Genomic DNA, 25,199 nt, shown 5'->3' with positions numbered 1-25,199 from the left:
AAATTGAGCAGCTTAAGTACTGAAGCTAATATGTGTAACTCTGATGGATATAATACGCTCTCTGCAGGAAAGCCCCCCCACTCTGGTCCTTTAAATACCAGTGCTTTCCCTCTCTGCCAGTCTTGTTACAAAGACTTATTCCTGTGTTGATAAGGAAGCAGTGATAATAGGTATCAGCTCAATGCAGGAAGGAGGACTGTTGAGCCTGAGGGGAAATTTCATCTGTGATAGAGCAAATTTTGTTCAGTCCCCCAGACATCTTCTCCTGGACACAGATGTCAGTTCATGTGACCTGGATCCAGGCCCTCCTTAATGACCAGTTTGTTACTGGAAGCCTCATTTCCTGTGCTGCCTCAGCGGAATTAAGGCTGAATTAAGCTTTTGAGCATTTTCTTCTAACTCTGTCTAGAGATGCACCATCAGCAAATGCCATCCTATTCTGCAGCCAGCCTGTCCTGATAGGAGCCTGCTTATATCAGTATACATTCCCCTGGTCTGTCGCAGTGCCAGAGTGTGGATGATCCAGGCTTTCCCCTCAAGAAATCTCATTAATCATGAAGACAGAATATTTTCTTCCTTCTTCTTTTGGTTTATTTTTACTTTGCATCAACCAGCTGAAATAAATAGTAGCCAGAAGCTTCTTTGCTCTATGGTAAGGATAGCTGATGGAAAAGGTCCTGATGAGAACATTCAGAGGAGTGGGAAACACTTCCCTGTGAGAAGAATTAGTCTGAGAGCCTGCAATGAGAAGGGGTGGCTTTGGAGGATGACAGCGGGGAAGAAAATATCATCTGTTAAAACAAAGAAATCGATACTCTCTGGACTTCTAAGTCCTGTCTGTGGACATCCAGAGTGTATTTTCCTCCCAGTGCATGAGTATATATACCAGCAGTCCCATTGATTTTGTGCTTCTATCAGGAGGATGATCTATACCTCTTGTGGAGACATGCTAGCTCTCTGGAGAGAACCACTGAGTCTTCATGGTGAGATGTATCACAATTGCTATAAAATCACAATTTATCTGCTAAATTCCCATTGACTGAGATAACACCTTGCCAGAAAAGTGAAGCTGCTATGATTTTCTGTAATAGCACTGGTGACATTTATGTACCCTTGCCTCTTGCATATCTGCCTTGTGAATATCTCCAGGCCAGAATGTGAAGGTGCATGATATTTACAAATCACAGCTTTTTCCACAATCTACTTTGTCATGTTGACAAGGACTGAGTCACAGAAGGTATGAAGTGTCTCTGTTGGAGGTTTTCACATGTTTATAATAAAGTACAAGCATAGGAACACTCAGGACCAGAGGTGTTTGAGCTATTCAACATGCCCATGAAAATGTGATATGTTCATAAACACTATGCTGTTATCTCAGTTCTCATCTGAGCCGTTCCTGTTTTCCTATTGATGTTTCTGTTAGCAAATACTGTTTGGGGTGGGAACTCAACACAAGTTCACATGTCCTCCAGTCCTGAATGAATTATTGAGCTTTTAAACACATAGCTGGTGGACAGAATCCTAAGGAAAAGAAGAAAGCAGAAAAGGAGGGGAAAAGAAATCAGAAAACTTCTATCAAAATAAAGCTCATCAAATTTGCTACTTTTATCTGTATTACAATTGTGGAAAGTGCATTTATGGAAGGGTTGTTTTGGGGTTTTTTTTAGCTTTTAACAAGCTAAATCTAGAAACAGCACTTAAACTCACAGTTGATAGTCTGTAAGTTATTTTTATGGTTGGCTTTACTACTTGCTTACATGTTACACCTCACAGAGATACCAGGCATTTAAACATCAACCAACTACTGGCATTCAATCGATCTTCTTAGTTTAAATTGTATTTATTTGTATGCCTATTATAGTAGCATTTACATGCTGAAATTAATATTGCTTAGATTGATTTATCCATCTAAAATAGAGTTTTAAAATTGCTAAAATCCATAAGCAATACAGACAGGCAGCTTGAGAAAGCAAGTCATGCCACCTGCCTTGAAACGCCCTTGTGAGGAAGGGATGATTCACTCTCCAAAGATGTTTCTCGACTGACCGCGGGAAGAGCCTTGTTTAAAGGGTTTGCCTTTTGTATGCCTGCAGTTAGGCAAAAGGAGTTATGCCCATAATAACAAAAAAGAGCTCATCATCTAAGCCAGGTATAAGCAGAGGAAGAAAGAGAGCAGCAGAGGTGGAATCTCTTACCCAAGGGTCCAACATATCAGTGACAAAGCAAATAAAGTAACCAGTCTTCAGCTTTCAGGCCAATATTTTACGGCAAGCTTTCCTTTCATGTTTATAGTCAGTGTGAGCTCTACCGTGGGAGTCAGTGGGAGCAGGATGAGAGCCAGGATGGCCACCGGTAATGATTGAAAATTGGCGGGTTTATGTTTATCTGTTCAGAAATCACTTCTATACTTGACATATTTTCCAACCAGTATCACATCACTTCGTGTTATTGACTGCCTGGGGAGTAGTATAAACCAGAGAAATGCCCCACTCAGACCTTACTAATGAAACTTCTTTTGCATTGCAGTTGACCTGGACAGGTTGAATGATGATGTGAAACGTTACAGCTGCACTCCAAGAAACTACTCTGTCAATTTAAGGGAGGAACTGAAGTTGACAAATGTAGTTTTCTTCCCCCGCTGTCTCCTTGTCCAGCGCTGTGGAGGAAACTGTGGCTGTGGGACTTCAAACTGGAAATCCTGCACATGCATGTCAGGAAAAACAGTGAAAAAATATCATGAGGTATTTTCACTCTTTCTTTTCTTTGGTACTATTTTGGGTATTTATTCCTTACGTGGATTCTGAAGGCTTTTCTCACAGCCATGTGTGCTGTTTATGTTGATTATCATGTTATATGGATCATGCTATATCATTATCATTATGCTATATCATGTGATATTATCAATATCATGTTATATTATCATGTTCCATCTGCAGGGCAAAAATCAATGGGCAAAAATCATCAACCGCAGTGAAATGTCATAGGCAAAGATACTATCATTTGAGAGAGACCAGAGTGTTTAAGTGAATGCCTGCTGTTGCCACGACTCTTCTTGAGGTGAAGGATCTGCTTAGGCTTCCAGACAGGTTCGGGTAGCCTTAGAGTGGAGCCTAGACTTTGATAATGGCATTGCTTTTGCTGTCTATGCTAGGTACCAGCTTGGTTCAAGGAGAAGCCTTCATAGCTTGCACTGCAGTAAGCCATAGAGAGACACACACCCATGCAGTCATCCTGCAGGAAGACCTGATTTTAAATAAATTTAATATTAACACTTTAATGCCACAGCATTGCCCAATTATTTGCATTTAGAAGTGGTGAATGAGCAGAGTGGAAGGAGGTTATATGTGTGTTAGAAAGGGGTGTTAACAGGTATCTGTGGGTAAATTAATTTAGAAGAACTTGGAGATAAATTTTGCTTGTTATTTTCTGTCTATGTGGATGCTACCACAGCATCCTAGAGAACATTGTTGCAAGAATGAGGCTTAGATTGAACTGAATTTTGCCCAGTGAAGGACTGATATAACATGAAAGTACATACCACTGGAAATACATTTTTTTAGTAACACAGAGACATGTGTTCCTTGAGATATCTGACTGTAGTTCCTCTTCTTTTGTGCTATATCTTTTAAACTTATGACCATTCTTGAAAATGACAATTAAGTCACTTGTAAAGTCTCTCCCCTTCTAGATTTATTACCTGTAGAAAGCAGCTGAGTCTTTTGGCCTTAGCTTTTTTCCCACTCGGCACTTGTTTAGGAAGGCAAAATTTTTGCATAAGAACAAAATCCATTATATTTATTTTTAATCCATTCAGAACACATTTAAAGAAGGAAAAAACCAAGGAAAGAGCATTTTATATTCTTTCCTCCAAATCAGTATTTTCAGAACCACACATGGAAATCGTTCACTAAAGTGAACATATCTAGGAAGGTTACTTGGCATTACTTGCTTTCAGTTGTCTGAAAGTAGGTAGCTGTGTGCCGTGTTGACTTAGTACCTGACACATATCTCTTATAAGAGCCTGGTTTACCACTTGGCTTAAGTCTCAAGTGAAAATTAACTTTATGGACTTTAAATGTGGATGTGATGTGGACTCATGCCATAAAGGCATTAACTTGTCTAGGGCTGCAATAGCAGAAGGCCGTTGAAGGTCAGACCTTTGCCTGGCTGTGAGCAGTGTGGTTACTCTTATCCAAGGTAAGAGATTTTTTCTCACCGAGTACAGCATACTCCACATCAGCTAGGACTAGATAATAGTTAATATTTTATCTAATTTTAAACAAGATGCAGGGGATGACCCTGGTAATTACAGAGCGGAAAGCCTTATCTCAGTGGTAGAAAAGTTAATTGGAAAAAAATTAATAGGTATAAAACACCTAGATGACTATGAGCTGATAAAATGAACTCAGAATGCCTCATGTATGAATAAATACTTATACAGCACCACAGCATCGTACAAGAATGCTAAAAGACCTGACACCTCCTTCAGAGAGCAAACAGTCAACCAGACAAGATCAGACATGGATTAGAAGCTGGTTAAGAGATAAAAAGCAAAGAGGTGGAAGAGATGAGCAATTTTCTGCATAGGAAGTAGCTATCTGTGGGTGCCCCCAGCACACGGATTAAGTGTTATTTCATGTATGATCAATCTGAAGGGAGGTGAACAGAGAAGTCGCAAAAATGACAGCTAGCACAGGAGATAACATACTTTAACAGCAGAGAGGGCTGTAAGGGATTTCGGGAGGCCTACGTAACTACTTACAAATGCATTTTAGAAAAGCAGCAGTCAATTGGGATGAGTAGTCTCAACTATTTATTCATATAGCACTGGGTGTGTGAGGAGAGGAGGGAGAAATGAGTGGTGGAAGTTGGACTAAAGGTTGCATATTGAATCACTGTGAAGAGCTACAGGAAAACAGTTGTTTAATGCAGTGGTGATAGGAAAAAAGTAAGTGACAGTCTTCTGCAGGAATAGAGGTGAACAGGTAATAACAGCAAATATTATGGCCTGAATAAATTGGCGGGGTACTTATACTGGGTTTTGACTGTTGGTGCTTAGAAGGATACAGGCAGGGGTAGAAAATATATATTGAAGCAGAAAACATACATCAAGAGTGATACAGGAGAAGATACAAAAAACATTTCTAAGGAAAGTTGCTCAAAAGTTTTGGATAATTTCATTTAGGAAAAAAAACTGGGAATAAGAGAGGACACAGTGAAAGATAGAAAATAGTGAATAGTACCTACAGAAAAATTTGGTCTTCCTAAATAACCTTTTCTTTAAGAAAAGAAGAGAGAGATTGAAAGTGAACTAATTTAAAATTACAAAAAGGAATTTTATTTTTTTTTGCACAGCAAATCTGTATAGAATTTAAACCCTTAAATATGAGTGGTGCATAATTCAGAGGGATTCTGGGAGACCACGAAGTAACATATAAACCTAAGAATTCTGGGTCACATCTGCTTCAGAGCTTAGGCCAAATACTGACAGTAGCTAGAAAAAAAATTGCTGAATATAAACGTGTTATCAAGCACTTACTTTTATGAGATGTTTGGGAGCATCTGGTGCTGGGACACCAGAATACTACACTAAGCAGGTAATAGCCAGAACCAGGATGTCACGACTTATGACTGCCCCAATTTAATCACGAAATTTAGGAAATTCAATATTCACACTAATACATCACTGCTAATTTATTTCACTACTCCTTTGTTCTCTGAAAACCATATGAATTCAAGACAGTGTTTCAGCTTTAACATTAAATGGCTTTTGTAAGTCTAAATTTAAACTTAATCCCTTAGGGACGAATTAGCAGCTCACTGAGCAGAAATTTAACCAAGTGGCTCCCATTAACATGAGTGGAAGTCATGCAGATAAATTTATGTATGACATAATAAAGATATGTCCATTAATTTTACTCCAAAATATTTTCCACTTTATTATTATTATTAGCCACGCACAGCTAATCAGTTTTATTCTTTATTCCCCTTCGACACTTATCTCTAATATTATTTAAATGCCTGGCAGTAAAGGCACTGAGGACACACCTCTCAACATGACAGTTTTACAACCGTGGAGCTGGTTTACTTTTTTTGAAGCCAATTTGAAACCCACTAACCTTAAACAAAAAAGCTTTATTTGCATAACTAAGGAGAGGGCTTCACACTTTATGAAATCTGCAGTGCTGTCAGTATAGTTAAAAAACTCTGCCTTCTGCTGCAGAAGAATTTAGGCCAGATTCAAACACAAGTCTCAGTTACTTTGATTTACTTGCAGAAGGCACCAGATGGAAGTATAAGGTAGTGGAGCAAAGAAGGTATTTGTAGCAGCTGAAACTGAATCCTGCAGACCCCAGACCGCTTCTCTTGCTGGGCTGATTTTGCTGACCGCTGTCATGGAGGTTCATCTGCTGAGCTCCCAGACCCGCCAGAACGATTTATCCTGCACATAAATATGGTTGTTTTCAACAGTAAAAATGCGATTTGAAATCACTTAAAAGTTGTCTGGCATTTCTGAGCTACCCAGTATTTCTGGGTGAGAAAGGTGGGCAAATTTTCCAGGAGCGACAGGCTCCCTTTTGGCTTTGTAGTCAGTGCCTTGCAGTGCCGGAGTAGCTCTGTGACGGCAGCTGTGGGGACACTAATGCCCAGTGTTTGTTGAGAGAGAGTCTTCTAGTCCAGAGAAGCTTCAAGGTTATCGTCTCCTTATGCTCTTAACATTTTTTAGTTCCCCTTTAGTTCCTATTCAAAGCCTCACACTGTACTCATCACTGAGTGCTCCCTCCGAGTATCGCAGGGCTAATAGATATCACGTGTAGCCTTTAATTTCCCCAAGCTATGAGTGCTGCTCCAGTTCCCTGGACACACTGTACAGCTCTTTCCTATCATGTCCGATTTTAAGAAGTAATATAACAGCAGGGAAAATGAGAAAATAAGAATGCCACAGTAAGGGGTATATTTTTCTTTATTAGCATTTGTGGGAAATGCTAATAATGAGATCTCGGGTCTTTTTTATAACCTGGAAATCTGCCATAACTTTACCAAAATACTCAGCAGTTTCCAGAAGTAAACGGGTTCATGACTTGAGTAAACAGATAGTTTTATGGGTGGGTTGTTTTGTGGGTTTGTTTTTTTTTTTTTTGCAGGAGTCTTGTGATGCTCTGTGGTTTTCCATGGCTTCTGGGTTTGCTGGAAACCAGAGCTCATGGACAAATACTCATGACTTACCACACATAGTGTCACAAACCCTGCAAACTAGTCTAAGAGCTGGCAGTGTCTCAAAACATCTCTCAGGCACAGTCTACCATAAGTGATACTGAGTTATGTCGCAAGGCTCTGTGCAAGGGAAAGAAAAAGCAATATGTGGAAATGGGTGCAGCACACCTTAATCAAATGCTCACATCTGCTGCTGACTTGCTATAGGGCAGCTGAAATGCAAGCATGTTTTCCATTGCGGTGCATTTCTTTGGAAATGTCTGGAGCTGCACTTTAAGGAGTGGGGGCTTTAAACCTGGAGATCACCCAGCCCAGAGGAGCTGTGGGGGATCTCAGGCCAGGACCCAGTTCAGCTTGGGCTGTGGCTGTGTGATCTGCCCAGCATGCACATGCCTCAGAGAAACAAGAAATCGGTTTCCCCGTCTCATTGCTGTAACTGATGAGATGTGAAATGAGTTTCCGTGAGGAATAAATGCTCTTAAGGTAGCAACCAGAATTTGTCAGAGTGTATAAACCTCTACACAGTGCTGAGCAACACAGCTAAAAGGCATATAAAGAAAAAAAGCCAAGTGATGAAAGCTGATTATATCTTTTACCCACTTACTTGTCTCTCCTGTAAAGTCATGCATTTTTCACTGTGTATATGATGATTCTTTTCGCCAACTCCCACCCCCTTTTTGAAGCATTATACCTCCATTCAAGTTTCATATAGACTGGAGATTGTCTGGTGCCTTCACAGGACATACATGCAATTAATTTTCAAAAACAAGGTTTAGATTAGTGTTAATGTGGCTACTTCATAATCTCTTGCTGCCCTGAGAGAGGTAGCAGGCACCTCAAACCACCTACACAATACTAAGTCTTCGCACAAATTACTGGGGCACAGAAACAGCTTTAACTGGACCCAACATTGTAAAGGGAAAACAAGACAGTAGGGAATATTATTAGGGAGAAAAGAACAGGGGAGAAAATAAAGAGGTGACATGGGACTTTACAAAACAGAGGTGTTGAAATGGAGTTGAGAAATGTAACTAATACAGTTTGTTGTTGTGAGGGCTTTTTTATTATTTTTTCTTGCTTATTTTTTCAGAGAAATTAGAAGCAAAACTTAAGGAGGCACTTGAAAGAGTAGATAATTGTCACCATGTCTTTACACAGGGAAACATAAGACAACTGGACAAAAATTGTACAAATGCTGCTGATATAACAAAGGAAATTTGCTAAGGGATTAAAAAGAGCTATCATCATCAGACCAGTGTGCAAGGAATATGGTCTGACTGTTGATTGTCCTGGAGTTGATAGTACATGCATAAAGGAGGTAAAAGGTTGTTACGGTAATAAAGGCACAGAATTAACCTGACAAAAGAGTTAATGCATAGAAATATTATACAAGAAGCAGCAATGGGATTTATTTGGGATACAAATACAAGGAAACAGAATGAGTCAGAAATGACTGCTAGTCACAGGATGTGCAGAGAGGGCACAGAACTGCAGTGAGAGAAAAAGGTTAATTTTTTACTAGATGAAAATGAAAGTTCTTGGAATGACATCTGGAAGTTAAGAAAGTGAGACATCCTGTGATACACGTCTGAGCAGAGGAGCAATTTGGGAAGGGGAACACTTGTATCTGGTCAGTGAAAAAGCAATAGCTGGAGCCAATAATGCATGACAAGATCACCAAGTGAGGGTCTTGTTGATGTCACATATGTCAAAAACATCATAGCTTTAGCAACTGTTTCAGATACCTGAGTTTAAGCCAGTTAAATTTTTTCCCATGTTTGCTGTGTTAAAACTAGGTGTTTCTTATTCATACAAATGAAAAAAAAAATAGAATCAATAATCCCATCTACATTTAATAATCCCTTAGTTTAAATGCTACCACTGATCAGCAAATGAACTCCTTTTACTTGTTCCTGATATCCTATAATTATCTTTGGTAAGAAAGAATAGAGCTTTGGATCTGTGTTGTTATTTTAGGCTATGTTCCTACTAGAATAAAGGTCCTTGTGCTAAATTACGTACCAAATTCCCATAATGCTTGGTTTCTTATACTCAGGGCCCAGCTAAACTGTGTGTGACCTTTGGATTAAATAACTTTCAAAAATTGCAGAGTAAGATTTTTCATCTGTATCACAGCTTGGATCTGTGTTGAATGTTTTGCACTTTTTATGCTTCCTCTTTCATGAATCTCAGACAAATATAATTTGGTTTGCATGCTAGAATGATGGTATTTTTAGATGAGCAGAAGGAGATTAGATAATGCTGCATAGCAGGATTTTAAAATAAATTCTGCAAAGTACAAATTTCACTATATAAAATAGCATCCAGAGTTGCTCTCCATCCTCTGCCACTGGAATATGAAGCTAACCAGATACTTGATAAGCCACAGTCATGTCATTATCTGTGGTCTTCTTAAGCTAATCAGAACAAAAAAGAGCCAGTTTTTGAGTGAGGCTTCAGACTTCTATTGGTGTTTAAACTGTTGGTCAAGAATTTAACAAATAACATTACTGTTCTTCCTAATAAATAAAGTAAAATATAATAAGTAAAAAATAGCCATGAGCAACTAGATATGCCTTTTAAGATTATTATTATTATTATTATTACTACTACTATTACTATTACTAATACTATTACTATTATTACTATTACTATTAAGAAGTGTTGAGTGCATTTCCTACTGCTCTGCTTGATATTAAAACAGGAATCAGCCATCATGAACTGACATGACTAAATGTTGCCTGGCTTCAAAGGTAAATGATACATGGCTAGGACCATCAGCAAATGCTGGAGGGAGTGGTTCACTTGCTCTACACATCTAAAGCTGTGAGTCCATCCTTTGGGCTCCTTACCTATTTATCAGAGTTAGTCCCACCAGAGGTGGGTGTTTGAGGTGAATCGTTCTCTGGAGTCACCTCTTTGTTGCTGCGTCTACTGTAGAAATGCCAAGTATGGGTCAGGGTGGACACGTTATCTCCAGCTGGGTCCTTTCCCCAGCAGTCATCACCACTCTGCTTTCCTCAGCCCCTGATCATGAAGTGCTCTTACAGATCTGCTGGGATTAGAGGGGCCATTGGGCTGTTAGCTCTGACCTGTGTGCCATAGGCCACTGGAGAGCACCCAGCTGCTTCCAAAGCAAACCCAAACTTGTACCACATAGCTTCTGGAAAGGCAGCCATTTTCTGATGTCCTCAAACAGGCTGGAAACTCCACAGTTCCTTGAAAGGCTGTCCAGCCCATGAGTCAGCCTGGCTTAAAACAAATGTGCCCTAATTCCAGTTTGAATTTTTCTGGCTTCAGCTTCCAGATACCAGTTTTTGTGGTGGCTTTGCTCTCTCATTTAAAGAGTCCTTTAGAAACAGTCATCCAAATTCAGTGCACGGTCAATGAGCAAGATTCCTGGCAGGGAAATGCGTGTAAGCATTTTCTTTATGTTTCTTTCACCTCTGCCCCCAAGGAAAACTATGCAGTGGCCACAGTCACCTCAGCTTGAAACCTCTCAGATGCCCAGGCATATCTACAAAGTAAAATGCCATCTAGTGTATTGGTGTGCTCCTATGGAGCTGTCTGCACAAGAAATGCTGCAAAGTCCTGATACCCCTTTTTGTGTTACCTATAAACACCAATTCCAGCTCAGAAACCAAGCCCCTCTGTCTTGATTTTTTTTAATTGCTTTAATATTTCTATGACCATAATTCACTCAATGTTTGATGAAGGAGATATGGCTGTAGTTATATACTCTTTGTGAGCCAATGATCTGAACAGATAAGGCCCACATTTTTATTAGTGATGACAGACATTGGTTCTTTAATTTGAAATGGCAAGGTTATTCTTTTTTGCCCACACAAAACAAATCTATTGCGTATTTCAGACCTGACTCATCCATATTTTCTTACAGCTACTGATCCCATCAAAAAAAAAGCAGTAAAGTGTCCTGAACATAATTTTTCGAACTCTTTTCGTTAGTTCAGTACTTTCTCACCTTTAAGGACCAGATCATGTAAATGAATAAAGAGCAGCTATTCTGAGAGTAAAGGGTTTTCTTTCAACTACTTGATCACCAGAAATGGCCTTACTTCATCATTCTTTTCAATTCCCTTGTATTTAGCTGAAACTAAAAATATTAGATGAATATAGAAAGCTTTAAATATCAGTTCTGTGATCGGCTATTAAAGCAGCCCTGCAGAGGGATCTGGACAGGCTGGATGGATGATGGGCCGAGGCCAGCGGTGTGAGGTTCAACCAGGCTCAGTGCCAGGCCCTGCCCGTGGGTCACACCAGCCCCAGGCAGCGCTACAGGCTGGGGCAGGGGGCTGGGAACTGCCCGGTGGGAAAGGGCCTGGGGGTGCTGGCTGACAGCCGGCTGGGCATGAGCCCCCCGTGTGCCCAGGTGGCCAAGGGGCCAGCAGCGTCCTGGCTGGTGTCAGAAACAGTGTGGCCAGCAGGGCCAGGGCAGTGACCGCCCCTGTACTGGGCACTGGTGAGGCCGCACCTCGAACCCTGGGGTCAGTGTCGGGCCCCTCGCTGCAGGAGGGACGTCGAGGGGCTGGAGCGTGTCCAGGGAAGGGCAGCGGGGCTGGGGAAGGGGCTGGGGCACAAGTCCTGTGAGGAGCAGCTGGGGGAGCTGGGGGTGTTCAGCCTGGAGAGGAGGAGGCTGAGGGGAGACCTTATCGCTCTCTACAACTACCTGAAAAGAGGTTGTAGGCAGGTGGGGGTCAGGCCCTTTTCTCAGATAACAAGCAATAGGACAAGAGGAAATGGACTCAAGTTGCACCAGGGGTTTAGACTGGATATTAGGAAAAATTTCTTCACCAAAAGGGTTGTCCAGCACTGGAACAGGCTGCCCAGGGAGGTGGTGGAATCACCGTCCCTGGAGGTATTTAAAAGATGTGTAGATGTGGTGTGTAGAGACAGGGTTTATTGGTGGGCTTTTCAGTGCTGGGTTAAGAGTTAGACTCGGTGATCTTAAAGGTCTTTTCCAACCGATTCTATGATTCTATAATTTCAGCTGTGTTCCAACACTGCTTTCTTTCCTGTCCTGTCTGGGGAAGTGTCTGCCAATTCATTTTTCTAGTCTTATCAGCAAAGCCATATACTGTGCTCATGTTTCTTAGTGTAAAACACACGGAAAATCCCCAAGCTCTTGGGAGGTCTACCAGCTTAAATCCAGCCCACATCTTTGCTGTCATCCCATTGCATACCTTCATTTGCTTTCTAATGAAGAAAGCAAAGGTACCTACCCATGATCTTGCAAAGTGCCAATCATCTGAATTTTTCATATTTTGATGAAAGGCTTCATTAAATAAAGAATTTTGTTATGGCTTCAAGTGTCAGCAGCTGTACTTGATTTTAAAAGTATGTTTTCTTTGAAGATGTGGTCTATTTTCAGCTCTATAATAACTGCAGCAACCTGACTGGGTTCAGTTCCTCTGTGTTTTGGATGACAGTGTAGTACAATGAATTGTCCTAGGGTTCATCAATATTGAGGCGGTCAATGTTTGAAATCAATTGAAATCCATTATCATTTTCTTGCTTTAAAAAAAAAAATAAATTGCATGTCTCTGCATTTCTGACAGGGAAAAGTAATTATATCTTCCCAACACATTAAAGCAGCATGTCTGTACCTTTCTTAGGCACAGTCCTTCCTCTCAGTATTACATAGGTTAAACAAATTTTAACACAAAAGGGAGGACAAAATAATAGACTGTGTTCAGTGTTTATCACTTTTGTTACATCCCATGGCCTTCATAATGTCCAGGCATTAATGGGAGAGAATAAATGGTCTCATCCTGAAGGCTGCTCAGCTGCCTGCCCTTCCCCACCTGCCTTGTACAGCATCCATGGTTAACCTTTGGTGAGTCATTCACACTTACTTTTGGGGACTTTCTAATTCTGTTAAAATTGCTAATATTTTGTTGATCTGGTATGCAGCCCCTTATTCCCTCTCCTTCCTGAGACCATCTCAATTCTTGTATGGTGTTACAACATGGAAGTACAGGAAGTACTTTGTAAAAAAAAAAAAAAAAAAAGAGGATTATTAATTGAACAACAGTATGATCTTTTAGTTAAGGAGCCTGCTATTCAGGGCAGAAGTGTGGGTGTTTCTGTGGCTGAGAGGCTAAAGATGTTTACATCCCACTTGAGTGGTTTTGGCTGGTCTTAGACAGGACAGATTTCTCTCCATCTTTTGAACAAGCAAGACAAATCTAGCTGATTAGCAGTTACTTGGCAAGCTAGAGTGAGTCCCAACAACTGGCCAAGAGGTGGGATATGTTAGCTCTAGTACCTTGGCAGTACCTGTTTTCTGGACTCAAGTGCTTGAGACCACACAGAGCAGAGCCACCCCACCTGTCTGCCACCAGCTGTGGAGCTGCAGCCTTGCTTTCTCCGTGTCCTGCTCCCCATCAGTCAATAAGTGATTTCAAAAGGGAAAGGACCATATAAAGCCACTGGCATTTTTTCTACTAATATGCTGCAAAGCCTTGAGCAAATCAGTTTCAGATTCTCCATCTATACAAGTCTGACAGTGAGGCATATCTTCCTGTGCAATGTGCTGTGAGATTTGGGAAGAAAAATGCTGTAGAAGAATTAAAGTATTCTTAGTCTTAACTCATTTGTTGAACCTAATCCAAACTAGTATTTGAGCTTCAGGGCAGAAGCTGGAAAGTAATATCTCTTTTGTTAAACTACTGCAGGCCCATCAACAGCAAATTAATGAAAGAAAAGAGGAGTTCCTCCCCTTAACCTGCACCACTATGTGGAGCGGGGTTATGAGCTCTTACACAGCAACTCAGTCTACACCACTGGGCTGGCAAAGCATGCCCCTGCAAACCACCAGTCTCCTCAGCTTTTTCCAGTACATGATTTACATATTTACACTATCGCAGCTTAGATACGATGCAACATTATAGCTGTTTTCCACATATCCACAAGACCATTTTCAGGGAATGAGATTCATATAAGAATACGGGTTGGAAGGCAGCTCTGGGGGTCATCTAGCCCAATTTCCCATTCAAAGCAGGAGGAATTTTGAAGTTAGATGAGGTTGCTTAGAGCTTTGTCCTGTCTTCAAGGCTTTTGAAACCTGTCTGGGCAACCTGCTCCAGCATTTAAACACTCTCAGTATTCTCTTCTATATAACCATACAGGATTTATTTAGTTGCAGCTTGTGTTTGTTGTCTCTTTTCCATCTTCTTTATAACCTACAACCCTCTTTTTTAAGTTATCAGGGCTATCTTGCCTAGGTAAATTTTTTTTAGAATGCTCTTACATGATGTGTACTTCCCTAGGAAGTATTTTGGTTGGTTGGTTGGTTGTTTCACATTATTCACAGCAAATTCTTAAGAAATTATTTAAATTGAGGCAGAGATTTTTAAGATAAGCCAACGAAAGTCAGATTACAGAGCAATTCGATGCAATCTGGCACATATTTTGCACAAGCTTCATTCATCTCCTTCAGCTTCCCACAGGCATTTCATTTTTGGACCAATGCTAATGATATGTGCTTCAGAAATTTCAAATTGCATAAAAAAATGTTCCTTGTTCTTTAGAGCAGAAATATTATACAGATGAGAGAAGGCGCAGAGCAATTCAGATATGTATGAGACTGCAAAGACGAGCCAAAGGAAACATGCTTGATAATTCATATGCGAAGGAGCAACTCTGGACATGGTTAGGGAACTGCACGATATAAAGATACCTGATGTAGGAAATAATCCAATCTGTCAAAGCTCCAGGATAAACAGTACAGCAGGATGTCACAGAGTGGTAAGAAAAAGCTGGAAGTAAACCAAAAATGTGTCCAAATTAATGCTGGTCAGGGCCATTAAGAGCTGGTTTGTGCCTTCAGGGCCCCAACACTCTCATCCTCAAAACTCAAACAGTGTTTTCTAATCAGAAACGTTTCTCTTGATCCTCCCAGGTGCTGAAATTTGTCCCTGAGGCTGGGCATCCCAGAAGAAAAGGCAGAACCAGGAACAACATGGCTTTAGTAGATATACAGCTGGATCACCATGAGCGTTGTGATTGTATCTGCAGCTCAAGACCACCCCGATAAAAAAATAGATTTAAAAATGAAAAAAACAAGACACACTAATTGCAGCTTACTGGACTTCTACTTTTAAGCAGGATTGCTCTGAGGACTTTTACTCGCTAATCATTTGAACTTTGCTACTAGCCTGCCTTTGCAATTAGCAAAAATGATTGCTGTGTTTCAACATAGCTATGCTGATTAGTGCCATGGCAGCTAAACAAGTATATTATAGATTTATATATCAGCATCCAAGAATATAGGATTATGGTTATCTGTAGCTAGATTCTGAGGGCTGCGATTTTCAAAGCTCACTTACAGTCCTTAGACACACAATGCCACTGAAATTAAACACCAGTTGGGGTAGCTGGCAGTGAAATAGTGTTGTGTTTCTGTTTCTTACTCACCAGTCTCAACTCTCAAATTCTGCTGCCATTTCTACCTGCTTAGCTCTCCTGACGGTCAGTAAGGGTTTGTGGGTATAAATGAAGAGAGAATTTGAGCTCATATGAGTGTAAAATGGTTTGCCCCGCTTTGAGAGGGAACTTTCCAGCATTCTGGCCCAACAGAGTGAGATATGATGAGGAAAATCCATCACAACATGAAACAAGACATCAGTAAATCCAAATCTCACTGTTTGTACTGGAACAAATCATGTGCTGAAATTAATAGATGCTTTGCCTAAGCCGGAACACTGCTGGCAGTAGTGGAGTGCTGAGGCTGGTACTTTTGCCATGGTGACTCCACAGGAGCCATCACCCAGGCGTTTCTGCAAGAGGGGCTCCTGCCAGGTCCCCTCGTAAATTCCTGTGGGCTGGAGCTGATTCTGGTCTCTACCTACCTGGACTGGATACTTGGCCCCTTACCCAGAGCTGCCCACAATTGCCTGGGAGGAGCCCCCTCTACACTAAAAGGGAGAGACAACCCTCCCCTGTATCCTTCTGGCTGCAGTTCGAGGAATTCCATGTTTCCACACACAGGCAATGGAGATAGGGCACTTGTTTGTTGAAAATATTGATTTGTTTTGCAGTTGTGTTACTGGGAAACAAAACTGTGCTTGAGATTTAATTATCGTTGTTTGGTTTGGGGTTTGTTTGTTTGTTTGTTTTAAATATGGATTATTATAACTTTGTCATGTATGCATTAATCTTAGTTATCTGAGGTTAGTTGTCTCATTTCAGCTCTGTGTATTGCGATGGTTAAACTGTTGACAGTGAATTTCTTTTTCATTGCATTTTGCTGAGGCATATTAACTCATTAAGCAATGTCTGTTTGTCATGGAAAATGTGCATCATTTATTAACTTCCAGAAGAATATTATTAAACACCACCTCATAATAAAATAAGCACTTTAAAAGCTACAGCATAGCTTCATATGCCTTTTAAAATATTATGAAAGTGCTCTATCTGGAAAAGGGAAAAAAAAAACCCTCCAAACTAGCTTTAAAGGTTTTTAAATGCTGCTCCAAAAGCGTAAAATACAGGCAGATTTAAATCTGGCAAAGTATTGGATTTTTGATCATGAATGCAACAGAGGGAATGGGGCAGCACATTTAATGGCTGAGGTTTTATATTTAATAGCAGGCATAGGCTTCATCATCTTGTTTATGTTGCCTCTTGTGTTTCTGGCTCTGGAAGAGTGAAGTAGTTTGACAGTAGTGTTACAATTAGTGGAAACAGGCATGTGCTACAATATAAAATTGAGAAACTTCAAGCCAGTATGCTTTAGCAATCTATGATTTTGTTACAAAAGTGCCCTAATGTTCTGACTTACCCTTTTTATCAGCTCAAGTATTTTATAAGTGCTCCTTTGTAATTTTAGCAAAACTTTATTGAAACTTCCTTTAGAAATGTTGTGTTACTTTCTTTCCTGTATTATAACCTTTAAGATTCAAGAAGTGTGGGGGTTTTATTATTTATATTAATTTTTCCTCTCTGGCTCCCAGATGTCTGTTTAAAAAAGCTCCTGAATGCTGACCTGGGAAGTGATTCATCATTTTTCAAAGCAATTCACATTAAAAGAACAGCACTGGAACCAATGATTGCCGGTTTCATTTTGTAGTTCAGGACTGTTTAAAGAAGATTTCATTCTTTCTCTGTCTTAATAACAAGATTGACCCAGCCCTTCTATAATTTTTAGCTAATTTTGGAAGAAATTTGCATGTGAAACCTTGGCAGTACTGATTAGTTTTGAGACAGTGCACTTGAATGTGCGCTCCTAACTGAATTATATCTGAATTATGCCTAAGCCCTTTGGCCTCATAGTTAGCATTGGTTGTAGGAAACACCAGTTTCATACGGCTTTGTGCTTCGAGTGGTCCTTTTAATTCCCACCCCTAAAGTGAAAATATGCACCAGGCACCCACAGCACCTGTCGTCTCCCACGCACCTCTGCCTGCTTGCCTACTCTCCATCCCAACAGCCATGTGTTGGGAGGGGTATTTACGCCTCCTAATTTGGGGGATCCAGCCTTTTCAGGGAGCCTGAGTTATTGCTGCAGGCAATTGAGAGAAAGAGGCTCTTCCAAAGTGTACCTTAGCCCCCAGGTTGAAATCACCCAGTGTGGGAGCTTTTCTTTCTTCTGACTGTGTAGAAAGATCAGAAATTAATTTGGACATCTAAGCGAGATACATAAAGGTAGGTGGTACGAATACTCATTTTAAAGACTGAACTGTTAATGCTTTAGCTAACTGAATTAGATACAGGCAGCAGTGGATGTCAGGGTCCAGCAGAAAAAATCAGCTGTAAAGTAAAAAGACATTGGTATAATAGGGATTATCCTCTTGCTTAATGTTGGGTTTACTTTTGTAAATATAGGCTAAACTTATCAGAAAATTTAAAGTATTACTCCTGGGACACCTAGTAATGAATGGAACCATTCACAGCTTCATGCTGCTGTCTGCCATACAGACAGCATGCTGCTGACCAGTGCAGGATAGTCAAGGATGGGCTTTATTTGCGGTGTGGGGATGATAATGTACATGTGAACCAAGAACTCCCAAAACCCTGAGCCCCAACCCACAATGACCTTGGTGAAAACAAATACAAGCAAAACTTTTCATTTATTAGCAGAAATTGCAGAGATGTTTTCCCATACCTTTATTTTTTCTTTTGTCTATGTAATAATTGTTATGTTGTTTACGTACTATTTTAACTTAAAAAGCAAAGCTGTTAAAAGAACTAATCTGGTTCATTGTTATTGGTGGAATTGGAACCCCTCAAAATAAATATATTTTCAAAGGAAATTCAGAAAGATTCCTAATTTCAAACCACTCGCTAACTTTTTATTTACTGTATTCTTCTGGGATAGAGCCTACTTTCTCAAGTGCAATCTATATATATATATATATATATATATATTTGTTGTTGTTATTTCAGTTAAATGCAGCTTTCCTAGCAGTATTGTTTACTTTATGCAGTATGTAATGTGTCTTATCTTGATGAAAAAATAAATACTGCTTTTGAAAGAAGATACTCTGAGTGATTATTCAGAATTCAGATGAACTAAAACCTGTGATTTGCTGGAAGACACTTTCATAGCCCGACACCATCCATGCTAGGTGTCCTTGTGAGTTTCAGCAGTCGTTCCCACGAGCATCAGGGAAGTACCAAAGTGCAGTTTTGGGATATTCGGTTTGAACCCCCGAGCTGGAAGAGCTGACGGCTTCCTTGTGAAGTAGCAGCAGTGTGGCAGCAGCCCAGCATTTCTGGTAGCCAGATTAGGGCACTCCCCCAGACTTTGGGCTGGTCTCAGCCCCCACGGTCTTGGCTTGACTCCAGCAGAGACGTCCTCACTGAAGCTGCTCCTTACTGGTAAGGCAAGCTCCTGCTGAAGCTCTGCATCTCACCTGAACCAGGGCAGAGTTAAGCATCCTATTACTGTGCACAGGGCAGCTGGAGGAACCTAAAGCACCTCTCAGGATGGGGAAATTTAATCTACCTTTGTGAGTTCAGGCATTTCCCCCAGCTTTGGCAGAAGCAAATTTTACTGTGTTCCATCTGGAACATAAGTTTCATAGCTGTGATAACTAACTTTCAATTTAAGGTTTTTGTGTTAAGCTAAAGCTGCCTTAGGCCTTCACTGGATCTTGGACTGAATAAGGACATGAAATTTGTGCCAAATTAATTCTTCACTCACTAGACATCCCTGTCTGATAAGGGAAAAATATATAGTGTGCAGTCCGGGGACCCAGCTTTGCAGCCTGTCCTCATGCATGAGCACCTTGTTCTGTACGGTAATGCCACCGACCTAACAGTCGGCTGTTCAAATGAGCATATTTGTCCCTTTGTGTTTGGTCCTTGTTACTCAGAGAAAGAATTTGTATTTCTTTTTTCTTTTTCTTTTTTTTTTTTCCCTAAAAAAATATAGAGGCAGAAGAGACACCTCCTAACAAAGGAAGCAGTTCTCTTCTTTACAGTGAGCAAGGACATATTTAATGGCTGGAGGAGACATCTTTTGCCTTTCGGAAATGCATTGAATACACTGTAGAGAGCAGCTTAGCAATTGTTAAGTGTTCAAGGATAGCATAAAGCCCCTCCCATCTGGCACTGCTATCTACCTATATAACAGCTGGCTAGCTAACATTATCAGTTTGTCTTTGTGCTAACATGACTGAAAGCTTTTTTAAATCTGTAACATGAAAAGTAGCTCTGTGTCTCTTCAGCTGAAAAAGTATATGACTCCTGAGGTCGTTCAGGAACTCACCTTTTTCTATAAATAATGTATTTTTAAACATTCTTCTTCCCATTTTTGAAGATCGCAGAACCTTTTTCTAGCTGATTTTAAGATCTGCAACAACTCTAAAAATACTTCCTTGCAAATTCATTTTAAATTTCCCTTTGTCTTCTCTGGAGTGCATTGCCCAGTCACACTGCTGTAATGCAAATTCAACAGATGTCCAATTTTTACTTATTCTCCTAGGGACTCCAATGCAGCAGCTAATGAAAATGCAGCAATTAGCATTCTGGTTCCTCATTCAAGGAACTTTAACTTTGTTTATTGGTAGTCTTGGTCAAATATGCTGAAATACATAACATTCATAATTTATTTGGTCATTCATTGATAGGCCTTGAAAAACTGCCTTGTGTTTAAAGTGCAAATTCAATTTTTCATTTCTTTTCAAAGATTTCTTCAAGAAATGGGATTTCCAAACTAGCAAATATTCTGCCATGAATAGTAGGAAGGAAGTATTCTAGGTTTTAGACTATCTTCTAAAACTGATTTGACTTAAGATTTGGACTGAAATTCTTTTATCGGTAGAGAAAATGATATTTCAAAACTGAATTGTTTTAGAAAAGAAAGTTGCTGTAGCACAGACATGCCTTAATAAAAATGGAACTAGTTATGTAATAACAGTTACTGTATTAGATGCTCCAATTTCAAGCTGACAAAGGATTTTGCTTCAGTTGGAAGAATATCAGTTTTCAGAACTAGTATGAAGAGAACAGGATAAAAAGAACTGCATACCTTTCAAATATTTTGATATAAAGGGTGATGACATAAGAAAAAACCCTTAACGTTTATTAATTGCATTTTATTAGATAAGTAATAAGAGCAGACATCTTACCCTTTTTGTTCTGTGTTTGAGTTTGGAGAGTATCATCTCAAGCAGCAGGTGCACTGAGATAAGCACGCTCTGAAATCTGTTTACCCTCTCCAAAGTGAAGGTGGTTCAGACAACCACATTTCGTATCAATAAAATTCTTTCAGATCTTTCTACCCACTGCCATAACCATAGCCTGTTACCAAGCAAAGAATAAACAAATCCTTTTGATTTGGTAATACGGTATTTCCACTTACACCTAGCATACAAAGAAAGAGGATTCCCGCCCCACCCCCCAAAAAAAACCCAAACAAACAGCTACAAACTATCATGCATTGAAGAGTCACAGACTGGCTGAGGTGAGAAGGGACCTCTGGAGATGGACTTGTCCAGCCCTCTACTCAAATCAGGGTCACCTACAGCAGGTTGCTCAGCCAGGTCCAGTTTTTTAATTTCCAGATTTTTAATTTCTCCAAGTTCTGAGACTCCATCGTATTACTAGATTGTGTAGACCAAGGGGGAGGCATTAGTTTGTTTTGACAATCTGTGTGGAAAAAAGAGACAGACAAAAGCCTTACAAAGTCTTAGACATCCACTGAGTGCTGTGGCTTAAGGAAGACTCTCCAGTCCTTGGTGACCATGCCCTTCTGCCTGCCAAGGCAGGCAGGATTTTGAGCTCCTAGCCCCACACTTACCCAACAGTATCAGAGGTATGATACTTAAAGGACCATACAGAGCCATGTATCTTAGGTGGTGTGGGGAGAAGGACCTAATGTCCCTACAAGAGGATTTCCCCCCCCCAAAGCATAATAAATGTCTTGTTAATTGATAACACACACACAAATTGTTGGTTTACATGACTAAAATCGTGCTCCAACAAGAAGGAGCAGAGGGGAACACCGGCACAGGAGGGACCCCCAGTCACCTCATCAGACCAATGGAGCCCCCAGCCCACTCAACCCTGGGCTGCCCAGGGGAGCCTCAGCCCATGGGCCAGAGGACACCCATCATGAGCCAGCAGGGGAGGGTCCCCATCACCCCACAGACTGACAGGTGGTCACTGCCAGCAGCGTGGGGACCACTGTGGGAGGGCAGGGGAAGGGTGTTTCAAGATTGCACAGGACTTATCATGGGATGTTCCAGGGAGGATGTGGAAAGGGAGGATGAAGGTGTTTTGGGGAGGGGAGAGATGGAACACAACAGGAGAAAGGGGCAAAAAGGGTCGGTGATGTGCAAGCGGGGGCTGGTCAGTGCACCTGCCTGGCCATGCCCTGGGTGTGACCAGCGCAGTCTGTCCTGGCCTCTCACTAAACCCCATTTGTAGCCATTTTCCCGGGTGAGGGGCTCTGTCCTGTGTGCAGGGCGATGTGAGGGGGGGTCTCAGTGACAGCCCCTGGGTGGGACCAGGGCCTGGAGACCCGTGTGTCCATGGTGCCAGAGACTGGAGAGACTGGAGGAACCAGAGGCTCCAGACTAACTGCCTGAGAGACTGTGGGATCTGGGGGTCCTCTGAGACCCACCTGCACATGCGTGTGTGTCCCACCTGCACATGAGTGTCTGTCTATGGAACACATGCTTGGCCCTGCTGCTGGCTGGATGTGGGCACATGGAGCTGCCGCAGCTGCACCTCCATCAGGCCACCAGATGCAGCTGCTTCTAATACCATTCGGCAAGCCATCAGAGGGAAATCTTTCATACATGGTGAAAAGATTGGAGACTGCAGTATTTTGCAGCTTCCAGATAGATTTTCTCATTAAGTCACAGGAAGGAAAATTGTCCAGTTTTACTGGCATATACAGACTGGGCTGCAGTACAGCCCCCAGAGCATCCTCCTGAACTCAGAGAGCACCTGATGTAAAAGAGGCCTTCATTAAACTGTTCTGATACCTGACAGATGGCATTCATTGCAACCTTTATATCAAAATACCAACCCTTGGATTCCATTGCTAATTTATTCCAAAAGGTCAGGCAAGGATTTGTGTGCCCTCAAGGAATCGATTGCTTTATAGGAAGCTGCAGGTTCAGTATTCAAATAACCCCTCATAGGCAAAATGCTGCAATTTTCCCAGTTAAATTGTATCTGAACACCAATTACACAACTGATTATTATATGAAGATAACCCATGTAGGCTTCCATGAAGAAGACTAATTGTTTTTTTCAATTAAAATGAAGACACTTGGGTCCAAATTAAGATCCTCACAAGAAAGGTAAGCAAATTAGTTTTACTGAGAAATGCAGCTACTGCATACCTGAAATCTTCAGCATTGAACAATGCAGGCTAGGTCAGAAATTTTAATCATCAAAATGGAAATATCCCTTAAAAAGTCCTTTTACATAAAGGTAATTCAAGAAGCAAATGAAAAGTAGTCCTTGCATTTTAGTATCACTAGCTGATTGCACTGAGCTCTGGCCAGCATCAAGTGCTTTTTATCTGAGTTTGTAAGTTCTTTTGTCTGACAAGCATTTTAACAAGCTGTGCAACGTTCATCAAATACTTAACTGCTGTTCTTTGCCCTCCATAACAGTGCTTACTGAAAAACAGAGACCAAAGAGTACTCCTTGCATAAAGCAGAGCGCAGATGGACATGCAAATGTTTGCATTTAAAAAAAGAATAAAATGTTTATAATTATTTGTATATGTGCTGAGGGAATTCTCTTGTTCCTGGCATGTGTTTAAAGACAACAATTTGTTGTCAGACTCCAAAATACAATGTTGTATATTTATGTGGGACCCTACTGAATAATCAACAGTGGCTAAAAGTTGGCAAATTGGTAACCCACCTATTATGTTTGTGAGGCATCTGCTAAGTGAATTGTAACACTCATTGACACCTCCTGGTTTTTCCACTGCATTATGACACTCTAAATTACAGTGTCTGATATCCAGTGACACTGGCCCTCAGTGACATACAAGTAGACATTCTGCAACTGGTTTGACCAAAGCATTTTATTAGCTTATCAAAGCGAGGACTTGACACACAACTTTGTTATTTGCTCTCTGTAAAACCTGTGTAAGCTATATGATTATGTGGGTGCAGCATAAAAGGCAAAAAGTTGTCTATAAAATGCTAGGAATTTAAAAAGGCCATGATAAGGCCTTTTGCTTGGAGAAAACTCATGGAGACCAAACACTCCAGGAAAACCAAATTATCTGGGTAGTCCTTGAAAACTGCCAAGGACCTTATGAACATTCCTCAGTGCAGAGCACCTGTTACAGTACTGAATAACTGAGAAATTTCCCATACAATGGTGTATAATATATCACATCGAAGTTGTGGGATTTTTTTCTAGTCTTTAAGTTTTCTGGCTAATTTCTTTACCTGCATTTAGTACCAAGCAGTTGCTCCTCCTCCATTTAATCCAAAATGGAACAATCCTCTGATCAAATGCATCTTGCTGATATATGTGTGTGTATAAATACAGTTGTGTGTGCATATATAAAAATAAAATTATACATATATATTTTTTCATATACATGTATATAAACTTTTACTTAACTCCAAGATAAAAAGCAAAGGAAAAAAGTTTAAACCCTACGCCATCAAGACAAAATTCATCAGCAGGCAAGGAGAAATATTATCCTTACATTACAGCTAAATTTTCTGTCTTTCTTTGAAAATCACTGAAGGCTTTTAATGTAAGTACTAGGCAAAGACCCTCTCATTTTTCTCCAGTCTTCCTCCTCCAGGCTTCCATTGCTCACACAGGAAATTCTGAGAAGCCTGCTCAGTGCACTAGCATTGAGTGGTTAATGAAGGTTGTTAGTTATAGTTCACTGAAACTCTTCAGCTGAATTTCTTTTTTATGAATTCTGCAGTTTTGCTTCTCCTGCACAAGTCTTGAAAGATTGCTAATAGCCACACTTTGTCTTTGGGGTATTTAAATCTACAAGACATCAAAGAAATGTGCCTTTGATGGAGAAATTCAGTGCATAAGGCAAGAGGAAATGTTACACATACCTCTGCCAAGGTCTTTGAATTAGGCATTGCTGTTGATCTCAGACATCTGTTAGGAGAACCCCGAAGTCTTACTGTCTCAAGATACTAGCAAAGCCTGAAGATCTTAGGGAAATGGTGAACTGCAAGAAAGCCTGAACATCCTCCTTACCTCATTTCACTCGCAGGGAGCAATACCTTGAGCTGTAACTCCTTGAAAACTTTCTAGTACTATCATTTTCACCTCATGTGATAACTAGTGTTGGGTTCATAGGGCCACAACCTATGCAGAACAGTTATCTGATATATACAACATCAGCCTTCACTTCATAGAATGGGAAAAGACACACAAAGGATGAATTATTAATATGAACCTTCTTTCCCCTAAAAGCAGCAAGAAGGTTACTCAGGCCTCAAAAATCTTAACTTCAGTTCGATATTGTAATTGTGCCTTACTTATCAGTTTTTAACATTGGA

At 40.6% G+C, this 25,199-nt stretch overlaps 1 protein-coding gene across 5 annotated transcripts in view; it reads left to right on the top strand.

Annotated features, from left to right (window-relative positions):
* The window catches only part of PDGFD (platelet derived growth factor D), a 169,438-nt gene extending 147,280 nt beyond the window's left edge, over positions 1-22,158 (top strand). For all 5 annotated transcript variants that reach the window (XM_080377091.1, XM_080377087.1, XM_080377089.1 and 2 more), the window contains 2 exons: positions 2,527-2,741; positions 15,137-22,158. In XM_080377091.1, coding sequence (XP_080233217.1) covers positions 2,527-2,741; positions 15,137-15,271 — 350 coding nt within the window. In that variant the 3' untranslated portion in view covers positions 15,272-22,158. The remainder of the gene's footprint in view (positions 1-2,526; positions 2,742-15,136) is intronic.
* The last annotated feature ends 3,041 nt before the right edge of the window (positions 22,159-25,199 follow it).

This window comes from Falco punctatus (genome assembly GCF_963210335.1).
Source record: "Falco punctatus genome assembly, chromosome: 2".
Classification (NCBI taxonomy): Eukaryota; Metazoa; Chordata; class Aves; order Falconiformes; family Falconidae; genus Falco; species Falco punctatus.
The sequence above is the reverse complement of the archived record's forward strand: the minus strand, read 5'-3'. Positions and strand labels throughout refer to the sequence as shown.